We start from the raw sequence: 17,807 nt of genomic DNA on the forward strand, positions 1-17,807 counted from the left end.
CTTGACACATACACCCACACATACATATATTGTATTAAAACATTTTATTCATGTTTTTCAGACAACAAGCACATCTGGGAAAAAGCCAGGTCAGTATCTTTATGCTCAGATTATCCTCAGATTATTTGTTTTTTTTTCCTTCCTGTACTAAAAATGTATCTTTTTACACAGAGATTGCCAAAGTGACCAGAGCTCATTTGTCCTCTGGACCCGGGCAGCTGAACCTGGAGAATGGTCAACTCATCGTCATCCTCAGCAAGAACACATCAGGCTGGTGGCTAGGAGAACTGCAGGTTAGTGCTCAACTATTTTCACCAGTTTGCAGTGATAATCTACTTGTGAACAATAGATGGCAGTAAAGGTTGCTGTATCTGTTGCTTGGTAGAAGGTTTCAAGTATTTATTTGTATGTGTGTTTTGACAACAGGCCCGTGGTAAAAAACGTCAGAAGGGCTGGTTTTCTCCCTCACATATCCAGATATTGGGGTCCAGTAGTGGAAAATCCACACCAGCAGTCCCGTCAGGTAAAATACAACCACTTTGATAGCAAAATACATAATAAATACAGCAAAATATCTGCATTGAGTGTGTGGACAGTAATGGATCCCATTTGACTGATTTAATTTTTAAAACATAATGAAACAGAATGGCATTATATGTACTTTTCAAAAATAAAAACACTTTTTTTGTTTCTTTACTTTATTTGCCTTTTATTTAACCTACAAATGTGTCAGATCATTTTGCCTGACCCTGTATCAATACCTGCCAATGTTTAAGATGGCAGTGACTGAATGGCTACAGTGAAAAAGGAGATAAATGTGCCTTTGTCCTCTTGTGTCGCAGTGTGTCAGGTGATTGCCTTATACGACTACACCGCTGTCAATAAGGACGAGCTAAGCTTCTCAAAGAACCAGCTAATCAACATCCTCAACAAAAATGACCCTGACTGGTGGAAGGGAGAGGTTAACGGGGTCACTGGCTTGGTCCCCACCAATTACGTTGGTGACCCCAGTCAACAGTGTAAGTAATGCACTTGCACATGAAGTACCCTTCATTAGTAACTAGTCCATGAAGGTGAAGGTGACCTTTGGAAGCTGTTCTATCATGGATGAACTTTGCATGAAATCTACTTCCTGTTATATGCTCTTTTGTTCGGCCCACAAACCAATGCATTGCTAAATCAAACCAAGTAAAAATAATTGTCTATACAAACAAGCAGTAATTCACCTCATTCTTGTACAGTGGAACCTCTGAGGTCCAGAATGCAGACCAACCTCTGATTTGTTCAAATTCAGAATAAATGAAAACACTATAGGCCATGTTTTAAGTTTAGTGTAATGCAATGTGTTTTAAGTCAATCATTGTAAACAAAAGATTACAAATTGTGTACTTACCCATTGATGACGGGTGACAGACACTGTGACAAATGTGCAGGGGGAGGATTACTGCTTGTGCATAGGAGGCAAATCCCTTAATAACAAACACGGACCACTTAGACTTTCTGTGGACAAATTTCTATGTTTCTATTCTTATTTTCAATTAATTGAGCACTCACAGACGTACGTATCCATTTCCTGCTTTGTGATCGTCAGCACAATTTCACATCACAAACATAAAATAGTCAAAGAAAAGGTACGCCGGTGGAGATAATCCTTTCCTTGGTCACTGAGGTGAAGTCTCACGTGATTTGCTGAGGTTCTGACAGTATTTTGAAAGGCAAGTGTTAGTGTCTCTTTAGAGACATATTTGGCCCCCATATCTTTGGTCAAACTCCTTATTGTACTACTGCTAGGGCATTTCTCCTTCGAGGTTCCACTGTACTGTACCTAATACTCACGAGAAGTTTAAGAATAAGATATTAAGATAATCCCTTACAGTCTCACAGTGGGGAAACACACATTGATGACACAGCGTCAGGAGCAACTCGGGGTTCAGTATCTTCCTCAAGGATACCGCCAAAGGTCTGGGGAGAGCCGGAATCTTCCTATTGCTAGATGGCCACTCTGCCCCTTCTGCCATGCTGCCCACCAACTGATAAGTTAAGGATTTTTTTTTGTCATGAATGCAAAAGACCTCATTAGCACTTCTAGAGAATTACCAGGAATCTCCATCAAAATTGGAGATGTTCTACTTGACCATAAATCTCTGGTTGACCTCAGCATCAACATATTGTCCTATCTCTTCCTCTGTTGCACTCTCACCTTATTCTCCTCTTTCTCCACATTTCCTCCATTCCTGCCCTCCCACCCGCTCACCCTCTTGTCTCCTCCTAGGGCGATAGAACATGATCCACCTTTTCTTCCTCTCCTTCTGCTGACTCCACAGAGACCCACTATTATTACACTCTGCTCGGAAGCTGAAGTGTTCGGGCATCTGGGCTGCCCCTCCCAATCTACTAATGTTACAGTCTTCCTATGATGGTCTTCCTATGACTCAAATTCAGCTAACCTTTGTGCCTTTTTCTAATAAGAGAGACCGATAGTGGGTCTCTTTATGGTTTTGCTCCTTTCTTCATCTTATCTTTTCCACCCAGCATACTTCTTTCTTGCCCAACTTTCATTCCTTTCCTAGGAATCCACTATTTGTCTAGGAGAGATGCACTCTCAAACAACCTTTACTACTTGTTACCGCTCTTTTGCATCATTTCGAGTGCCTTTTTAGATCATCCTCAATAAAGCACCAAGTGGTTTGCCTACAAGTGACTGCCATATTGATTTTTCATGACCGCAGTATAAAACACAAATTACTTTACGTGTATGCTCTGTCTAGTGGGCCGCCATGCTGTGCTATTGCAAGAAGGGACTTTTTCTACTTGCTGTATATTTTATTTCTGAATGATTGAAGCTTAATGTAGCGCAAGTTCTACTCAAAACTTGAAGCACAAAGCAGCAAGAAAGCAGGGTAAAATGCACTGCGTGATGAGTTAATGTTAGGAAAGCACAACTCTCAATGATGATTTGTATTTATTTTCTTTTGATTGTGCCTTAAAGCATTAAAGCTTTGTTGAATTTCACACTTAAGTGTTATTATTCTTGTGTATTCTGCCGCTGCATGCGGTGGTTTGGTGGTTGCGTGTGTGTGTGTGTGTGTGTGTGTGTGTGTGTGTGTGTGTGTGTGTGTGTGTGTGTGTGTGTGTGTGTCTGTTATCAACAATGTATGATTAAGATGAGGAGATAACAGAAAACAACATTCTGACTGTCTCAGTAACCCTTAACTCCCCCCACTGGTTGATTTCATTGTGTTAGTTTCTAAATTACAATGTCTTTTTGTCAAAACTTCACTTTTTAATAGTGCTCTCAATATCTTCAACTTTTTGCTTTTGCCACAAAAAACTAAAGAAAAAATGATCTTCCTCTTCTTGTTTTGATACAAACAGAGTTATTTTTCGCTCTGGGAAGCATTTTAATCTGACACCAGCAACAAGAAGATAACAGCCAGAAGGTGAAAGAGACAAAAACGGCAAGCCGAGTGGCTTACTTGAAGACAGGGACCAAGAAGAATACTTTTAGGGGATGACGTTAGAGAGCAGATTTCATTTTTTAAACCTCTGGGATGAGGTAGACAGTGAATGTGAAGTCAGAGAGGCAGAGCGAAGAACTGTGAGGGAGTGCCAGTCAATGATTTTGGGACACACTCAAATGTTCAGTCTGGCATCAGGTAAGCGTGCACACGTGGTCATTTCTCTTGTTTTGACCCCCATTTTTACCAACAGTTGTTTTTTTGGTGTTTTATTATTATTTCTTGCCTAAATGTCGCAACACTAGAAATGCTCACAAAGCTTGCATTGCCATTTTGCACTTTTTTTTGTGTGTATTTGACTTCCAAAATACCTCGTCTTGTGTGTGTTTATGTATGTTGCTCTTTGGCAGGGAGTGGAGACCTGACCAGCCCATTGGAGAAGAAAAGACAAGACTACATCCATGAACTGATAGAGACTGAAGAGAGATACGTGGAGGACTTGCAGATAGTGCTTGAGGTGATATCAGGGTTCACAATGTCAAGTGTGGCTGCATGACAAATATCTGTAATACTGCTTGTAGGTTTTCCATAAGCCCATGTCGGAGTCTGGACGACTGAACGATACAGAGATGAACATGATCTTTGTCAACTGGAAAGAATTGATGGCCTGCAACCAGAAGCTTCTCAAGTAAGTGTCACTTCAATTACAACAGGAGTTTAATGTGTGCATCTTCATCTTTCCAACATGGATTACATGTTACGTGCATGCAGGGCGTTGGCGGCTCGAAAGAAGAGTGTTGGCGAGAACATGCCGGTGCAGATGGTCGGAGACATCCTGTCTGCCGAGCTGTCCCACATGCAGCCGTACATTCACTTCTGCTCATGTCAGATTAAAGGAGCTGCGCTGCTGCAGACGCGTACCGACAACGAGCCAGAATTCAAGGTGTTCCTCAAGGTAAGCATCCTGATCATTCCAAATATGTTTCGTTAAAAGTCTTTGATTCACTGCATTTTCAGGAACACTTAATGCTTTTGTGCATATGGTATTTCACACACACATCAGCAAGCTTTTAATCATATCTTTGCAAGGGACAATGCTGTGAAATGAAACTTGGATATAACTTAGAGTAGTCAGAGTAACCCACCTGTCGCCCGACGTCAGCTGGGATAGGCTCCAGCATGCCCCCGCGACCCTAAAGAGGAGAAGCAGTATAGAAAATGGATGGATGGATAGTCAGAGTACAGCTCGTATAGCAGTAAAGATTTACTGTAATCTGAAAATGACACACAGCCATTATTGTTTAAATAGCTGGCAACACAAGTGAGTATTTACCTCACAGGGATCATGTCCAAAGTGTCAACATTCTGTATGGGCACCATTGTTATCTAGCACTGCCTTAATCCTCTTGGTCGTGGAATTCACAAGAGCTGCATTCAGGGGTCATGCTGTGCTTTACAATGTCACAGTACATGTTGAAATTCATGTTTCCCTCACTGAACAGCAGCTCCCCAGTACTGGGAGGTCTCATGCAGCCCCAGAACATGGCACAACCACCACGCTTGAATGTAGGCAACACAATTATCTTTGTACTCACTGGTGTTGCCAGCTATTTAGGCAATAATGGTTGTGTGTTGAGTCATTTTCAGAGTACAGTAAATCTATACTGCCATACAAGCTGTACACTGACTACTCTAAAGTATATCCAAGTTTCATTTCTTTAGTATTGTCTCTTGAGAGGATATAATGAAAAGTGGTTGCTGAAATGTGTGACTGGTGTACTCACTTTTGTGAGCTACCACATGTTCAGGGGCTTGTCTGTCCAATGTCCTCATTTGATGGAGCTGGAAGACATTATTTTAGTGCTTACCTTTTTGTACTGTATCTCGCAGTCTCATCACTGAAGTGATCTTACAGAAAATCCTTAGAGTTCAAATAACTCTGTGTAATGATGAATGTTTGTGTATTTTTTCCCTTTGCTGTCATTTGTTAGAAAATCGCGTCAGATTACAGGTGTAAAGGGATGCCGCTGTCCAGCTTCCTGCTCAAACCCATGCAGAGGATCACACGCTACCCGCTGCACATCAAAAATGTACATATGTACACATATTACATGTTCATCGTATTGCGTTCAGTCAGAACTACTCCACACTCTCCTTATTATTTTTGTTTTTCACTTGTAGATCTTGGAGTGCACTGCAGAGGGACATGATGACCAAGTTCCTTTGAAAGAAGCTCTGGAGAGAGCAGAGGAGCTCTGTCAACAGGTGTGTGTTATAGTCAACTCATTAGCATACTTAAATATTCATGCATTCATTTACAGTAGTATTATCCAAATGTGTAATTTAACCACGAGTCTGTTTGTCTAGTTTTTCAAATATTCAACAGTTTTCAGATTTTTTTTTTTTAACTTCCTATCTTTTAATTGCACTCATGGGAACAACCAGGTAAATGAAGGTGTGAGGGATAAGGAGAACTCAGACAGGCTGGAGTGGATTCAGAACCATGTCCAGTGTGATGGTGCTGCTGAGGTATTTAAATATTATTCAACGCAATTGAAATTGTTGAAATTGCTACTAGATCTTCAGAAGGTTTCTGTCTTTTTAACAGAATATTGTTTTTAACTCGATCACCAACTGTTTGGGCCCCAGAAAACTGCTTCATAGTGGCAAGGTGAGTAAAATAAAGTTTTTTTTTGAGTACTTCTCTCTGGGTTTACATGGTCAGCTGCTCCAGTCACATCGTGTCTTAGTATCAGGATAAAGTTACAATAATAATGATGTTCATGTTTTGTAATATCTTGTTCTATGCAATGTTTTAGGGTTGAAAATTTTAATTATGCGTGTTTCGATGACCAAAAAAGGGTTTAGTGCAATGAAGCCTGGTTCAAAATCAACACAATTTAGGAGCAGATCCATTTAAGATGCACATTTTTAACTTGTGTCTGCGCTTCAATTTTGGGTTTGAATTTTTGTCTTTTGCAAGCTGTACAAGGCAAAGAGCAGCAAAGAACTTTGGGCCTTCCTCTTCAATGACTTCCTGCTCTTGACTCACTCGGGGAAGCAGTTCACTTCATCTGGCATCGACAAGCTGTTCGTCACCAAGAACCACACACAGCTAAAAATGTACAAGCCGGTAAGACGTTCAATGTTTACTTGTGAGGCAAAGTGAGACAGCGGCTAAACATCTTTTTGCTTCCTGCAGCCTGTTTTGCTGAATGAAGTTCTGGTCAAGCTTCCTGATCCTTCCAGCGACGACCCCGTCTTCCACATCTCACACATCGATACAGTCTATATCCTCAGGACGGACAACATTAATGAACGGTAGCTACGCACATCATATCGCACTTCTTTGTGTGGTCCACCATCTCCATTGAATGTGCAATGGTGACAGGAAAACACACATTTTGTAGATTTGTCTGTGAGCCTTAATGGTCGCTGTGATTCTTAATGATTGCAGAACATCCTGGGTTCAGAAAATCAAGGCTGCCTCTGAAGAGTATATTGAGATGGAGAAGAAGAAACGGGACAAGGTTTACCACTGTGTGTATCTCACACTTAAAACACACACACAACTAATGTGATGGTTCCTCTGGATTAATGGAGCTGTGGTTTTCTTTTAGCTCGATCTGTGAAGGGAACTGGGATAGGTAGACTCCTGGTCACAATCCTAGAAGCCACTGAGCTGAAGGCAGTCAAATCCAATGGTGAGGCTTTTTTGAGGTTTTAGTTCATATTTCCTTGTCTGTGGTTTTATACGATGATATATATTAGGTATTTTTTTCATGACTTTTGCTATTTTCTATACATACTATAGCCCCTCTTATTACTCATCCATTCCTTTTACTGCTTGCTATCTCTCTCTTGCTCCAGGTAAAACCAATCCATACTGTGAGGTGACCATGGGAACTCAAATATTCACGTCCCGGACGCTCAACGACACTGTGAACCCAAAGTGGAACTTCAACTGTCAGTTCAACATTAGGGACATCTACCAGGATGTGCTCAGCATCACAATCTATGAGCGGGACCAATTTGCTCCCGATGGTCAGTTACCATTTTCATCATCATTAATCCTCTTCATGTCCTTTGATATAACTTACTCGGAATGAAAGTTTATGCTTTTTTTTAAAAAAAACACACACATTATTTACTTTCCCTGGTAACTAATTGCATTTATGAATGAGTAATTCCGTTACTAATTGAATTACTTTTTTGGAACGTAACCAGTAACTCCAACTCATACTCTTTCATTTAATTTGTCCCACACTGCATACCACTCTGGTAATTAATTTAATGTAATTAAACTTAAAGTAAAATACAGTAAAACTACTCACCCTTTGACACCTGACAAAAATAATGGAGAGTACAGAAGGGGTGTCCAAACTTTTTACAGCGAGGGCCACATACTGTACAATTGAAGGATGTGGTTTGTCAAACTTAAAAGTTTCAGATCATCAAACAAATATAAATATTAATCAGTGATAACACAACTAAACACCAAAATGCAGTTTTTAAATGAAAAATTTTTTAAATTATAATTAAGGGAGAAAGTTAGCTGGGATAGGCTCCAGCATACCCGTGTTCCTAGTGAGGATAAGCGGCATAGAAAATAGATGGATGGAAGTGTGCCACACTTTGAAAACCCCTGCTTTAGATGTGTAAATGTTCACTGAGCTGAAGTCTCGCACCTGATGTGACACTTGATAATAGTTTGACACAAGTTTTGTTTTCCAACAAAGTTTGTTGACTCGAGTCTAAAGATTCCAATTAAAATGTTAATTTTTAAACTTGGTCTTGTCCTTTCAGAATTCTTGGGACGGACAGAGGTTCCCGTGGCGACCATAAAAAAAGAGCTAGAGAACAAGGGCTCAATCACGCGACGTCTTCTGCTCCACGAGGTCTCCACGGGGGAAGTGTGGGTCCGCCTCGACCTGCAGCACTTCAGCAGCAAATAGCTTGACTCTCTGTCATAACTAACAACCAATGATGATTGAAGGGCTGCATGTTGTCAGGATATCTCCTAATATTTGGCCATAACATTGTGATGATAAGCAACACTTTGTAACAGGTGGTCTTTCAAGTCACCGTCTTGGATATAAAGGGAAATATTAATAGTTGTTGCACATACCATTGGGGATTAAAAGGATGGAGCAACCAATGGAAGTCTGCTTAGGTAATGATAACATAGCACAACTGTAGGAGTCATGCAGTCATTCAGGTCTTGCAGACACTCTTTGCCAAGTCAGATAAACTAGATGCAGTGAACTGTTGTGGCCCCTTGCGTGCCCACTTGCGTGTCTGTTTAGTGTCATCAAACACTTTGTCAAACTGATGTCAGAGGAGTATTGTTATTGGAGCGTTGTTAGTCGCATATCTTGCTTGGGAGAACAGATGTGGATCGCATTTGATGATTGAAGTTGATTTAATGGGGAGGTTTGAAAAGCAAGAGGATTTGTTTGTGTTTGGTGATTCCCATTTTTCCACATTTTTATTAAAAATTTTACAGTTTTATTCCACTCCCCTCCCAAAAGGATGACAACGATAATCGGAGGCCTGTAATGAGGGTCAACATTCAAGCTAATGGATGGCCCTTGCTACTTTTTCTTTAAATTCAGCATGGAATTAATTCAGCAGCTGTGCAATAAGAATATAAATAATAGTCCTCCACCTTTACAGTTCAATTGTTGTTGTAACGGTTTGTAAGCCCAGCAGTGTAAAGCTGCGAGCGCCTGCTGGTGCTCTGCAATTTAACGTTAATGTGTATTTATTTTTTTATTTATATGTGTGAGACTATCCAAAGGTCTGATGCAGTGCTCCTCTGTGTCATTTTGCATAATCACTGTGTTCACTGGGTTTTGTGTTAAGGTGGGTGTAGTCAAATACAAATGAAACGTGTCACTGTAATTACATTTTGCTGTAAGTCAGCTCACTCGTAGCTATTAGCGCCACCGTGTTGTTTTTAATTATTTTATTAACTTCAGTGATTTGTTTTTTATGTCTGTGCAAAGAGACTGGACTGCCTACTTGCACTGAATGGGATTGTGAAAGTTTTTGTTGCATGTTTTGCAGCCATCTGCACGGACTCCTGCTGTGCCCGTTGAGTCTGTAAGTCTGTTTACCTGCTGTTTGTACTCACCTGGGCTTCACCATGTGGCACTCGGGTTTCATAAGTCAAATTAAAGACTTTCAAAGTGGCCAGACTTTCAAATTATTACTCGGGATTACGTAGATAAAGTTAAGCTTTGCAATAATGGATCAATACATTTATAATGTATTATTTGTATTAAGCATCATGGTGTATATGTGGAAAATAATTCCTTACATGTAATAAAGGCCTGGCACTCTGCAGTTTAGGTAGTGACTTTAGAGTATTTGAGAATGCTTTATAAAATTACTAAATTTGATCACTTACTCTGTAAACTTTTGTGCCAAAGAAGCCTAGCGTTGTTTATATTTTTTAAAGATATGAGAGCAAACTTGTAAAGTACAGTGTATAGTGCACATATTTTTTAAAATTACGATACAATTTTGAAATTATTTATAGTACCTCTATGCAACTGGTGGCCCATGGGCCAGTTATGGCCCATGAATAACATTAGAGTGACCTGCATGGTCAATTCAAAACTTGTTCCTTAAATAAAAAATGCTCCTGACACGTAGAAGATCTTTAACGTGGTTTTTTTTGTTGTTGTTTTTTGTCTTTTTGTGCAGTAGGTCTGTTAAAAACAGCAACGCCTTCCTATCATATGGAGGAGTTTTCATCTTAACATACATTTTTTATTATATAGTTTAAAAAATACGAATGGCATTGAAGGGAGCGTTGAGAAAATGTGTACCTCAGAATAATTTACTTGAGTAGCCATGCTTTAGAAGATATAGTACAGTAGGTACTGTATATAAATAACATAGTTTCAAGAAAATGGTACTTTCCTAGTGGTTTCTTTCATTTATTTAGTCATCATTGTAGTTTGTGCAGACAGTGAGTTAGAGAGAGCAGTGTGCACAAATAGCCCTCATTAAGTCCTTCTTCACCCTCCACTTGTTCCCGGTCCATGGGAGCAACAGCAATTGCTTAACCAACTCTGACACTGGCAGTGAGAGAGGCTGACACACACACACACACACACAGCTGTGCAACACAACCTCAGCTGGAGCCAACCTTCTGTGGCACAGCAGCCCTGTGGGGGGTGTTTTAATGCTGTGGGGATAACATTACTATTAGTAGCTGACTTAAAGGAATCCTACACTCAGCGCATTCCATGCTTGACTTTGAAGTTGTACAACTTCCACCCGTCCATCTTCTTCCGCTTATCTGAGGTCGGGTCACGACCGCAGCAGTATAGGCAGGGAAGGCCAGACTTCCCTCTCCTTGGCTACTTTGTCCAGCTACTCCCGGCGGATCGTTCCCGGGCCAGTTGTGAGAAATAGTTTCTCCAACGTGTCCTGGGTCTTCCCGGAGGCCTTCTACTGGTCGGATGTGCCCTGAACACCTCCGCCTATCCCAGCAGGGAGGCGTCCGGGAGGCATCCTGACCAGATGCCCTAGCCACCTCATCTGGCTTCTCTCAATGCGGAGGAGCAGCGGTTCTGCACTGAGTTTCTCCCAGATGTCAGTGCTTCTCACCTTATCTCTAAGGGACAGCCCAACCACCCTGCAAAAAAAACTCATTTCGGCCGCTTTTACCTACGATCTTGTCCTTTTGGTCACTACCTAAAGCTCATGAGCATAGGTGAGGTATGGAATGTACAGTAGATTGACCGATAAATTGAGAGCTTTGCCTTTCGGCTCAGCTCCCTCGTCACCGAAACAGACTGATGCAGAGTCCACATCACTGCAGACGCCGCACCAATCCGCCTGTCAAGTTGTACGGCTTTCATAACAATAATTTAAAGGGAATTCATTTGTTCCAGGCTCAAACTGATGCCGTCCTCTAACTTTAACTCTCAGTGCAGCATTGTTAATTGTTGTCATACAGGTGTAAAAATAAGTTAACCGCTGTATAATAAAACTAAAGTAAAACTACTCACCCGAGAGACATGCAATGGAGAGGGAACAGGAAGGTATTTGCTGCATAATGCTGCCACCTTGTGTCATTTTGTAGAAACTGCTGGAATGAATAAGTGTTGTTTATGGTACTAATGTTACTACCTGCTTGGTGAAATATATTTACAGTATATTGTTTGCATTTAATGAACTGCTAATTTTGTACTGAGTAACCAGAAACATTTCTATATGTTGTAGTTCCATTTCCTGTTCTATGTTTATCATCACGCTTTTCCCTTTTGCCATCTCTGGCACCTGATTGTGGTGGCGTCACAAAAATGCAAAACTTGTGTAGTTAATCCTTTTGTAGATCCTTGTTACATCACGCATCATAATGTTTTGAACTCCAAATTTTGTTGGAATTTTGAGTGAGAAGGAACTCCAAACAAACCAGCTTTGGTGCACGTGGACTCATATTTTCCACATCTTTCTGCTGATTTAGTTTCAGTAAATCATGTTTCCTGTAGGTACTGTACCGTTGGAGTGAGACAAAAATAGTCCAAAGAAATGGAAAGGTAGAGGAACTGAGAGTTGGTCAGTGAAATAAAGAATAAAGAGAAAATGCAGCAAAGCAGAAGAAAAGAGTAGTTTGGAGGCAGGCAGTAAAAAGGAATAAACACGTATGGAGGCAGAAAGAGAGGCAGAGTGGCCGTCTGAGAGGCCCTGAGTTCCACTTGACTCAGTCATGGGAATGATTTGATTATTACCACATGAACAGCTGTCTTATGTAACACACACACACAAATAGGCCTAAATAATAAGGGGGACACATCCTGGACAAAAACCTAAAACAAGCACAGGTGGCCTGCAAAAACGTAAAACCCTTCACAGGTTTCTATATTCCTTTGCATGTGAAATGAAAGCTCTGTATGATCATTTATTGTGTTGGTCGAGAGTCATTGCCTGCTTCCTATGCTGAAGCCTAAGGGAAAGAAAATGTCGAGTGAGTGCTTAGCAAAAGAAAAGCACCTGATGAATGCAGTTCACTGCAGGACAAGTGTGCCTGACTCTACATGCACCACTTCCTGTCTGACAGGACACAGCGTCTGGAAAACGTGTTAAGAAAGGTCTTTTTAGAAAAAAAACCACTGTCCATCAACAGCAGACTCATATTTTAATTCTTTCATTTTCTATACCCCTTATATCCTACATCCTATTCAGCATCATAGGTGCGCTGGAGCCTATCCCAGCTGACTTTATGGGTGAGAGGCGGGGTACACCCTGGACTGGTCACCAAAAACGCAATGGATATCGTGCGAGAAATGCCACATTTTGTCACCAAATTTCCTGTGATTTCACTAGAATTTGGAAGCGATGAAGCAATGTTCTTTTAAAAAAATGTGGAGCTTGTAGTTAACGCCAAACAATGTCACTTTTCTACTAATTACTGTACATTTTTGTCTGAAATCCTACAAAAAAATGCAGAAAGTGCAGCAGTGGACGCGTGAGCTTCATGTGTGTCTTTTTAACTAATCATGATCATGAAGTGATATTTCCACTCATTTCCACACACATGTACAGTACATATCCGTACAATATGACTTGTTCTCCAAACCTGCTGACTAAAAACCTGTCAAGGGAATCAAAATTTAGAGTTGAGCACTCAAAAGATGCTTATTTTTTGCAGCGTTGTTTTAGTGCTGCATCGGCGTGTACTTGAGGAAAATGGTGGTCACCCTAGATACTCACTGGTTTTCAGACTCCCCCGAACAACCCCGAATACAGTTAAACTGCACATTTTGGAGTGGCCTTTTATTGTGGCCAACCTAATGCACACCTGTGAGGTGGATGGATTATGAATTATGAATGATAAATGCTCACTAATGCAAATGTTGACAGACTTTTGAACAATATTTGAGAGTGTACATAGAAAAAGTTTTACATCTTTGAGTTCAGCTTTGAAAAATGTAAACAAAAGTGTTTATATTTTTGTTGAGTGTATGTCATTGATAATGGATGTGGACGCCACATAATATTTAAATATCAGTACTAATTAACTCATTCAATACCAAAGACATGTTTATGCATTTTTATAATCCCGAACACTCGATCCCAACAACGTGTTTATACTTGTACATCTTTTACTTTTTTTTTGCGCAAGAGGCACAAAAAGGTGATGACGCAACTCTCCACTAATGCGTTTCACTTCAGAGCAATTTTAAGTCATAAAAACGGCCACAAGGTGGCAGACGTGCATTTGATAAGACCTCAGCAGAGATCATGTGAACGGCAAAATCACACATGACAGGAAGGCGGAAGTGAGAGAGCGTGTGGAGGAGTGTAGCGTGCAGAAGATTATGCGTTGTAGGGAATTTTTAACATGCGCACACACATGCACAGTTCTAAATGTGAAAACTATCAATAGTTCATGGTGTTATATTTGTAAATTGTCATTTTGCTGTAAAACAAGCCATTTTTTGTGTTGTTTATGTTGTGGTATAGTTGTTGTTTAGATATTTGAGCTGTCACAAAAGCAAAACTATTTGTGTCAAAGTAAAAGTTATGCTTGAAATGTATCTTTTCACAAAAAGCAGGTTTTTTTCCCTTTTATAGTCAGGAACTAATATTTTCCTGAAACTTATCTATGTTCTACTGCTGAATACTAAAGAACAGAAAAAGGTAGAAACAGACTTTTTGATTGATGAAAGACGGGAGTCTAATCTTTCTTTTGGTAGGTTCCATGTTTGCAGTGTACAGCCATAGAACACACAGTAATATTCTGTGTGCCTTGAAAGATCTGTCAAAATCGTCTAAAATTGCCAGTACAGTACTCAAGGGGTTGTCTTTTGAAAAATGGCTGGGATTGAATGAGTTAAGTTAACATTTTACTCACTTAGAGTAATTTGGCTCCATAACTGTGTGTGAGAAGCAAAACAGACGGCGTTCAAGGGGCTTCCCACGCTAATTAATGCGTGTGATGGCGGTGGACACAAGAGGTAACTATTTTTATTAGATTTCCAAAGATCCTGTAGCTTGTCAATATTACAGTGTATGTGCTGCAGAAATTGTGTGCATATTTTGCAAACAGCAGATCAATCATGACTTCCACTGCTAATCATTTTACAGGATGCATATCAGAGCCCCTTAATGAAACCATCATATTCCTGTCAGGGTATTGTGTTCCTTTCTTTTCAGTATCCAAGATTAAATCATTAATCAAGAAAGGACAAAACATTATCCAAGATGCATTTTGTCATCACTTTACCACAATAATGTAACGATTACATCCATGGAATTTCCATTTGACCTACTACCAACTATTTCAAAATATACATAGAATAGAGGATCCTTTGCAGTACATACATACTGTATGCAGTACACATCAAGAACTGCACTGGGAATTTAATGACATGCCATAAAAACAGTATAAAGCATTCTACTTTTGCAAAGATAATAATGCTACTGTATGTTTTAATTGACAGGTATTATTATTACCGCCTGTTGCCCGAAGTCAGCTGGGATAGGCTCCAGCATGCCCCCGCGACCCTAATGAGGAGAAGCGGCATAGAAAATGGATGGATGGATTATTATTATTATTATTACTAATACTGTCTGGCGCATTAATTTCTCAGTACAGTGATCAGAAAACAAATATCTTTCCACCCGGAGGTCACGGGAACAATTGTGAATTTAATGTTCCTGTTGCACTTCCGTGCAGGCTGCCTATTGTGGAAAAAAAAATGTGCTGAGATTTTATATTGACTCTTCTGCTGCACTATTCTTGGGAGTACAATTAAAAAGACTTCAGCAGTTATTGCACGCAGACACATGCGCTTGTTCTCTATGTGTGGGGCTGAGTTAGTGGATATTTAACAACCATTGAAGAGTACCTACCTACTGTAAGGGAAGGACAAAATTCAGCCTACAAATATTTGAAAAAATGAATTAATTTAGTATAAAAAGGCATCTTTCTCTCATAATTTCCATGCAGCCTGACTCTAATATAACTCTAATATGTCCTAAGTAGTGTGTAAAAACATAAATTCAACACAAAAGACAGTTAGTTTAGCATCAGAAATTGTGAATGTACTGCATCTGGACTATAACAGCAGTCACTGTATGTTGTATGTGTACATTTTGTCTCCTATGCCGCATTTTTCAAAGTGTGAGTGGGGCCTCACTCTGAGAGGTGCCAGAAGGCTCGTTTTTTATTGGCCCTCTGCATATTATAAAAAGAAAATAAATTCATTATCAATGACGTATATTATTAGATATTACACTGCTTTGTCACGTATAACACAAAGTTAACATGTGGACGTTTCGTTCCAATAGCTTAGCATATATTGATCTACAATTCATTTATTTTAGCATATTTAATGAACAACATGTGTTAAAGTGGCCTCCCGATGTTTCAATTGTTCTGTATACAGACCTCACGGGAAAGGGTTTGTACACCACTGGCTTCAGGGGAGACACAGCCACTTGAGAAAAATAAAGAAAAACATCTTTTCACGGAGTGAGCCCGTTTGTCAGTCATGCAGTCTCTTTGTCTTGGTGGGTGGAGGCGGGGCTGCTAGCATACACACTACACACAGAGTGCAGAAGAGTGTAACGTAGTAGAAATTATGAGTATTTTTGTGTATCTTCATGAAATAAAATAACAAAAAATAGTATACCACAGTAAAATCACAGCTTCACGATAATATTTTTAAAGCCTACACAGTCCGGTCTGTGCTTAAAAACACAATTTAACTCCTGAGAGAGCTTTCCAGGCTTGGCACAGAAATAACCTACCAACACGGCAGGTCAGCTCATAAAACTTTCACACATCCAATATTAATGCACTTTTTTAAGAAAATTGATGATTTAGCATAAGAAAGCACTTAGCAGGAGCAAACACACGACTTGCAGTCAGATTTTGAAAATCAGCGTGTACGTACAGTACATCAACAACAACAGCAGGTATATATAATGATGGTCTATGTGTGTCAACATGCAGTTGGAAGGTGAATTCCCGCCATTATCCTGACAAAAGTCATCTCATAAAACTTTAAATCTTTGATTTATTGCAACCTACGCTTCTGCCTCGCGTGTGCGGCGGCTTGTGAGGATTTTAACACCTTCTACAATTCCACCACGTGAACTGTCACTTAAAACGTCCCATCTTATACTATTTTCCGGCCATTTTAAATAAGTGTCAGAGCTGCCACAATAGTGAAATGGAAGGGTGTCCAAAATCAAGCCTTGATGCGGAAATTCAGACAGTTTAAAAGTGCTTTTAGTAAGCCGTACTGGGAACACGCCCTTTTGTGTGTCTGTAGCTCTATTGCCAATGAACTGTGCTTGTCCACGCCTGTCTCCGACAGTGTGTGTCTCCAAGAAGCGCTTTTGCGCACTTTATTCACGTTTTACATATTCAGTCTTCCCTCACCACATCACGGTTCAAATTTCGGGACTTCACTCTATCAAGGTTTTTCAAAAATAGCTAAATTAATCAATTTTGTGGTTGAATACTGTCTGTTATTAGTTTTTTTTCACATATTTTTTGCCTCAATTAACTATTTAAAGGCACAAAAATGGCAAAATGAATAAAAATACAAAACTCTAAGGCATTCAGAATGCGCATTCACAGATGCTATGAATGATATGTAGTATTCTTCACTGGTCACAAGGTGTCAGTAATGTTACTGTAATGTTCAATGAGACACACAAACGCCAGGCTTGATTTCCGGAATAACAGGCTTTTATTGCAGGTTTGAATGATCTTGCAGGCACAATAATCCCTAATAAAAACACAGGCTACAGTTGCTGCTGTATCCCACGTCAAGCTAAAACTCAACTCTAAACCCCCAACATCACTTCCTGTCCACCCGCCACTCAGCGACACAAATTAGCATGAGTCTTATTTATGTCTTTAATGGCTTATTTACTCTTATTACGTCTACTATATTGGGTAATACGAGTGTAAAGGTGATTATAGGGATGTTAGTCCATGTCTTGAGGGCTCTAATGATGTTAAAAAGCATATTTAGAAGGTCGTAAACAGATTTTCTATATTCTAACTACAAAAATATTTTATTTATATATAAGGAATCCAACTTTGTGGAAATTCACTTATCACGGCCGTGTCAGACACCAATTAACTGCGATAAACGAGGGATTACTATACACTGCAACTCTGCAGTTGTCCAAAGTGGCAGATACCATGTTTCAAATAAAACAACGTTAACATTACAGTCACATTCTGACAGCAACATCGTGCTAGGTTTGAGTATTCGCTGACGAAAAAAAACACAACAACAAAATGTACAGTTGCCACGTCTGTAGCTGACTGACAGACGGTTGGCTTTATTTTAAGACATGTAG

At 39.9% G+C, this 17,807-nt stretch overlaps 1 protein-coding gene across 3 annotated transcripts in view; it reads left to right on the top strand.

Moving 5' to 3' along the window:
* The window catches only part of itsn2b (intersectin 2b), a 32,733-nt gene extending 23,081 nt beyond the window's left edge, over window positions 1-9,652 (top strand). For all 3 annotated transcript variants that reach the window (XM_054770131.1, XM_054770133.1, XM_054770132.1), the window contains 17 exons: window positions 62-89; window positions 172-293; window positions 427-523; window positions 843-1,019; window positions 3,869-3,975; window positions 4,040-4,146; window positions 4,230-4,413; window positions 5,450-5,548; window positions 5,640-5,723; window positions 5,904-5,987; window positions 6,067-6,129; window positions 6,442-6,591; window positions 6,661-6,779; window positions 6,916-6,998; window positions 7,079-7,162; window positions 7,329-7,502; window positions 8,265-9,652. In XM_054770131.1, the coding sequence (XP_054626106.1) occupies window positions 62-89; window positions 172-293; window positions 427-523; window positions 843-1,019; window positions 3,869-3,975; window positions 4,040-4,146; window positions 4,230-4,413; window positions 5,450-5,548; window positions 5,640-5,723; window positions 5,904-5,987; window positions 6,067-6,129; window positions 6,442-6,591; window positions 6,661-6,779; window positions 6,916-6,998; window positions 7,079-7,162; window positions 7,329-7,502; window positions 8,265-8,413 (1,911 nt within the window). In that variant the 3' untranslated portion in view covers window positions 8,414-9,652. The remainder of the gene's footprint in view (window positions 1-61; window positions 90-171; window positions 294-426; window positions 524-842; window positions 1,020-3,868; window positions 3,976-4,039; window positions 4,147-4,229; window positions 4,414-5,449; window positions 5,549-5,639; window positions 5,724-5,903; window positions 5,988-6,066; window positions 6,130-6,441; window positions 6,592-6,660; window positions 6,780-6,915; window positions 6,999-7,078; window positions 7,163-7,328; window positions 7,503-8,264) is intronic.
* The last annotated feature ends 8,155 nt before the right edge of the window (window positions 9,653-17,807 follow it).

The sequence above is a fragment of the Dunckerocampus dactyliophorus genome, chromosome 3 (genome assembly GCF_027744805.1).
Source record: "Dunckerocampus dactyliophorus isolate RoL2022-P2 chromosome 3, RoL_Ddac_1.1, whole genome shotgun sequence".
Taxonomy (NCBI): Eukaryota; Metazoa; Chordata; class Actinopteri; order Syngnathiformes; family Syngnathidae; genus Dunckerocampus; species Dunckerocampus dactyliophorus.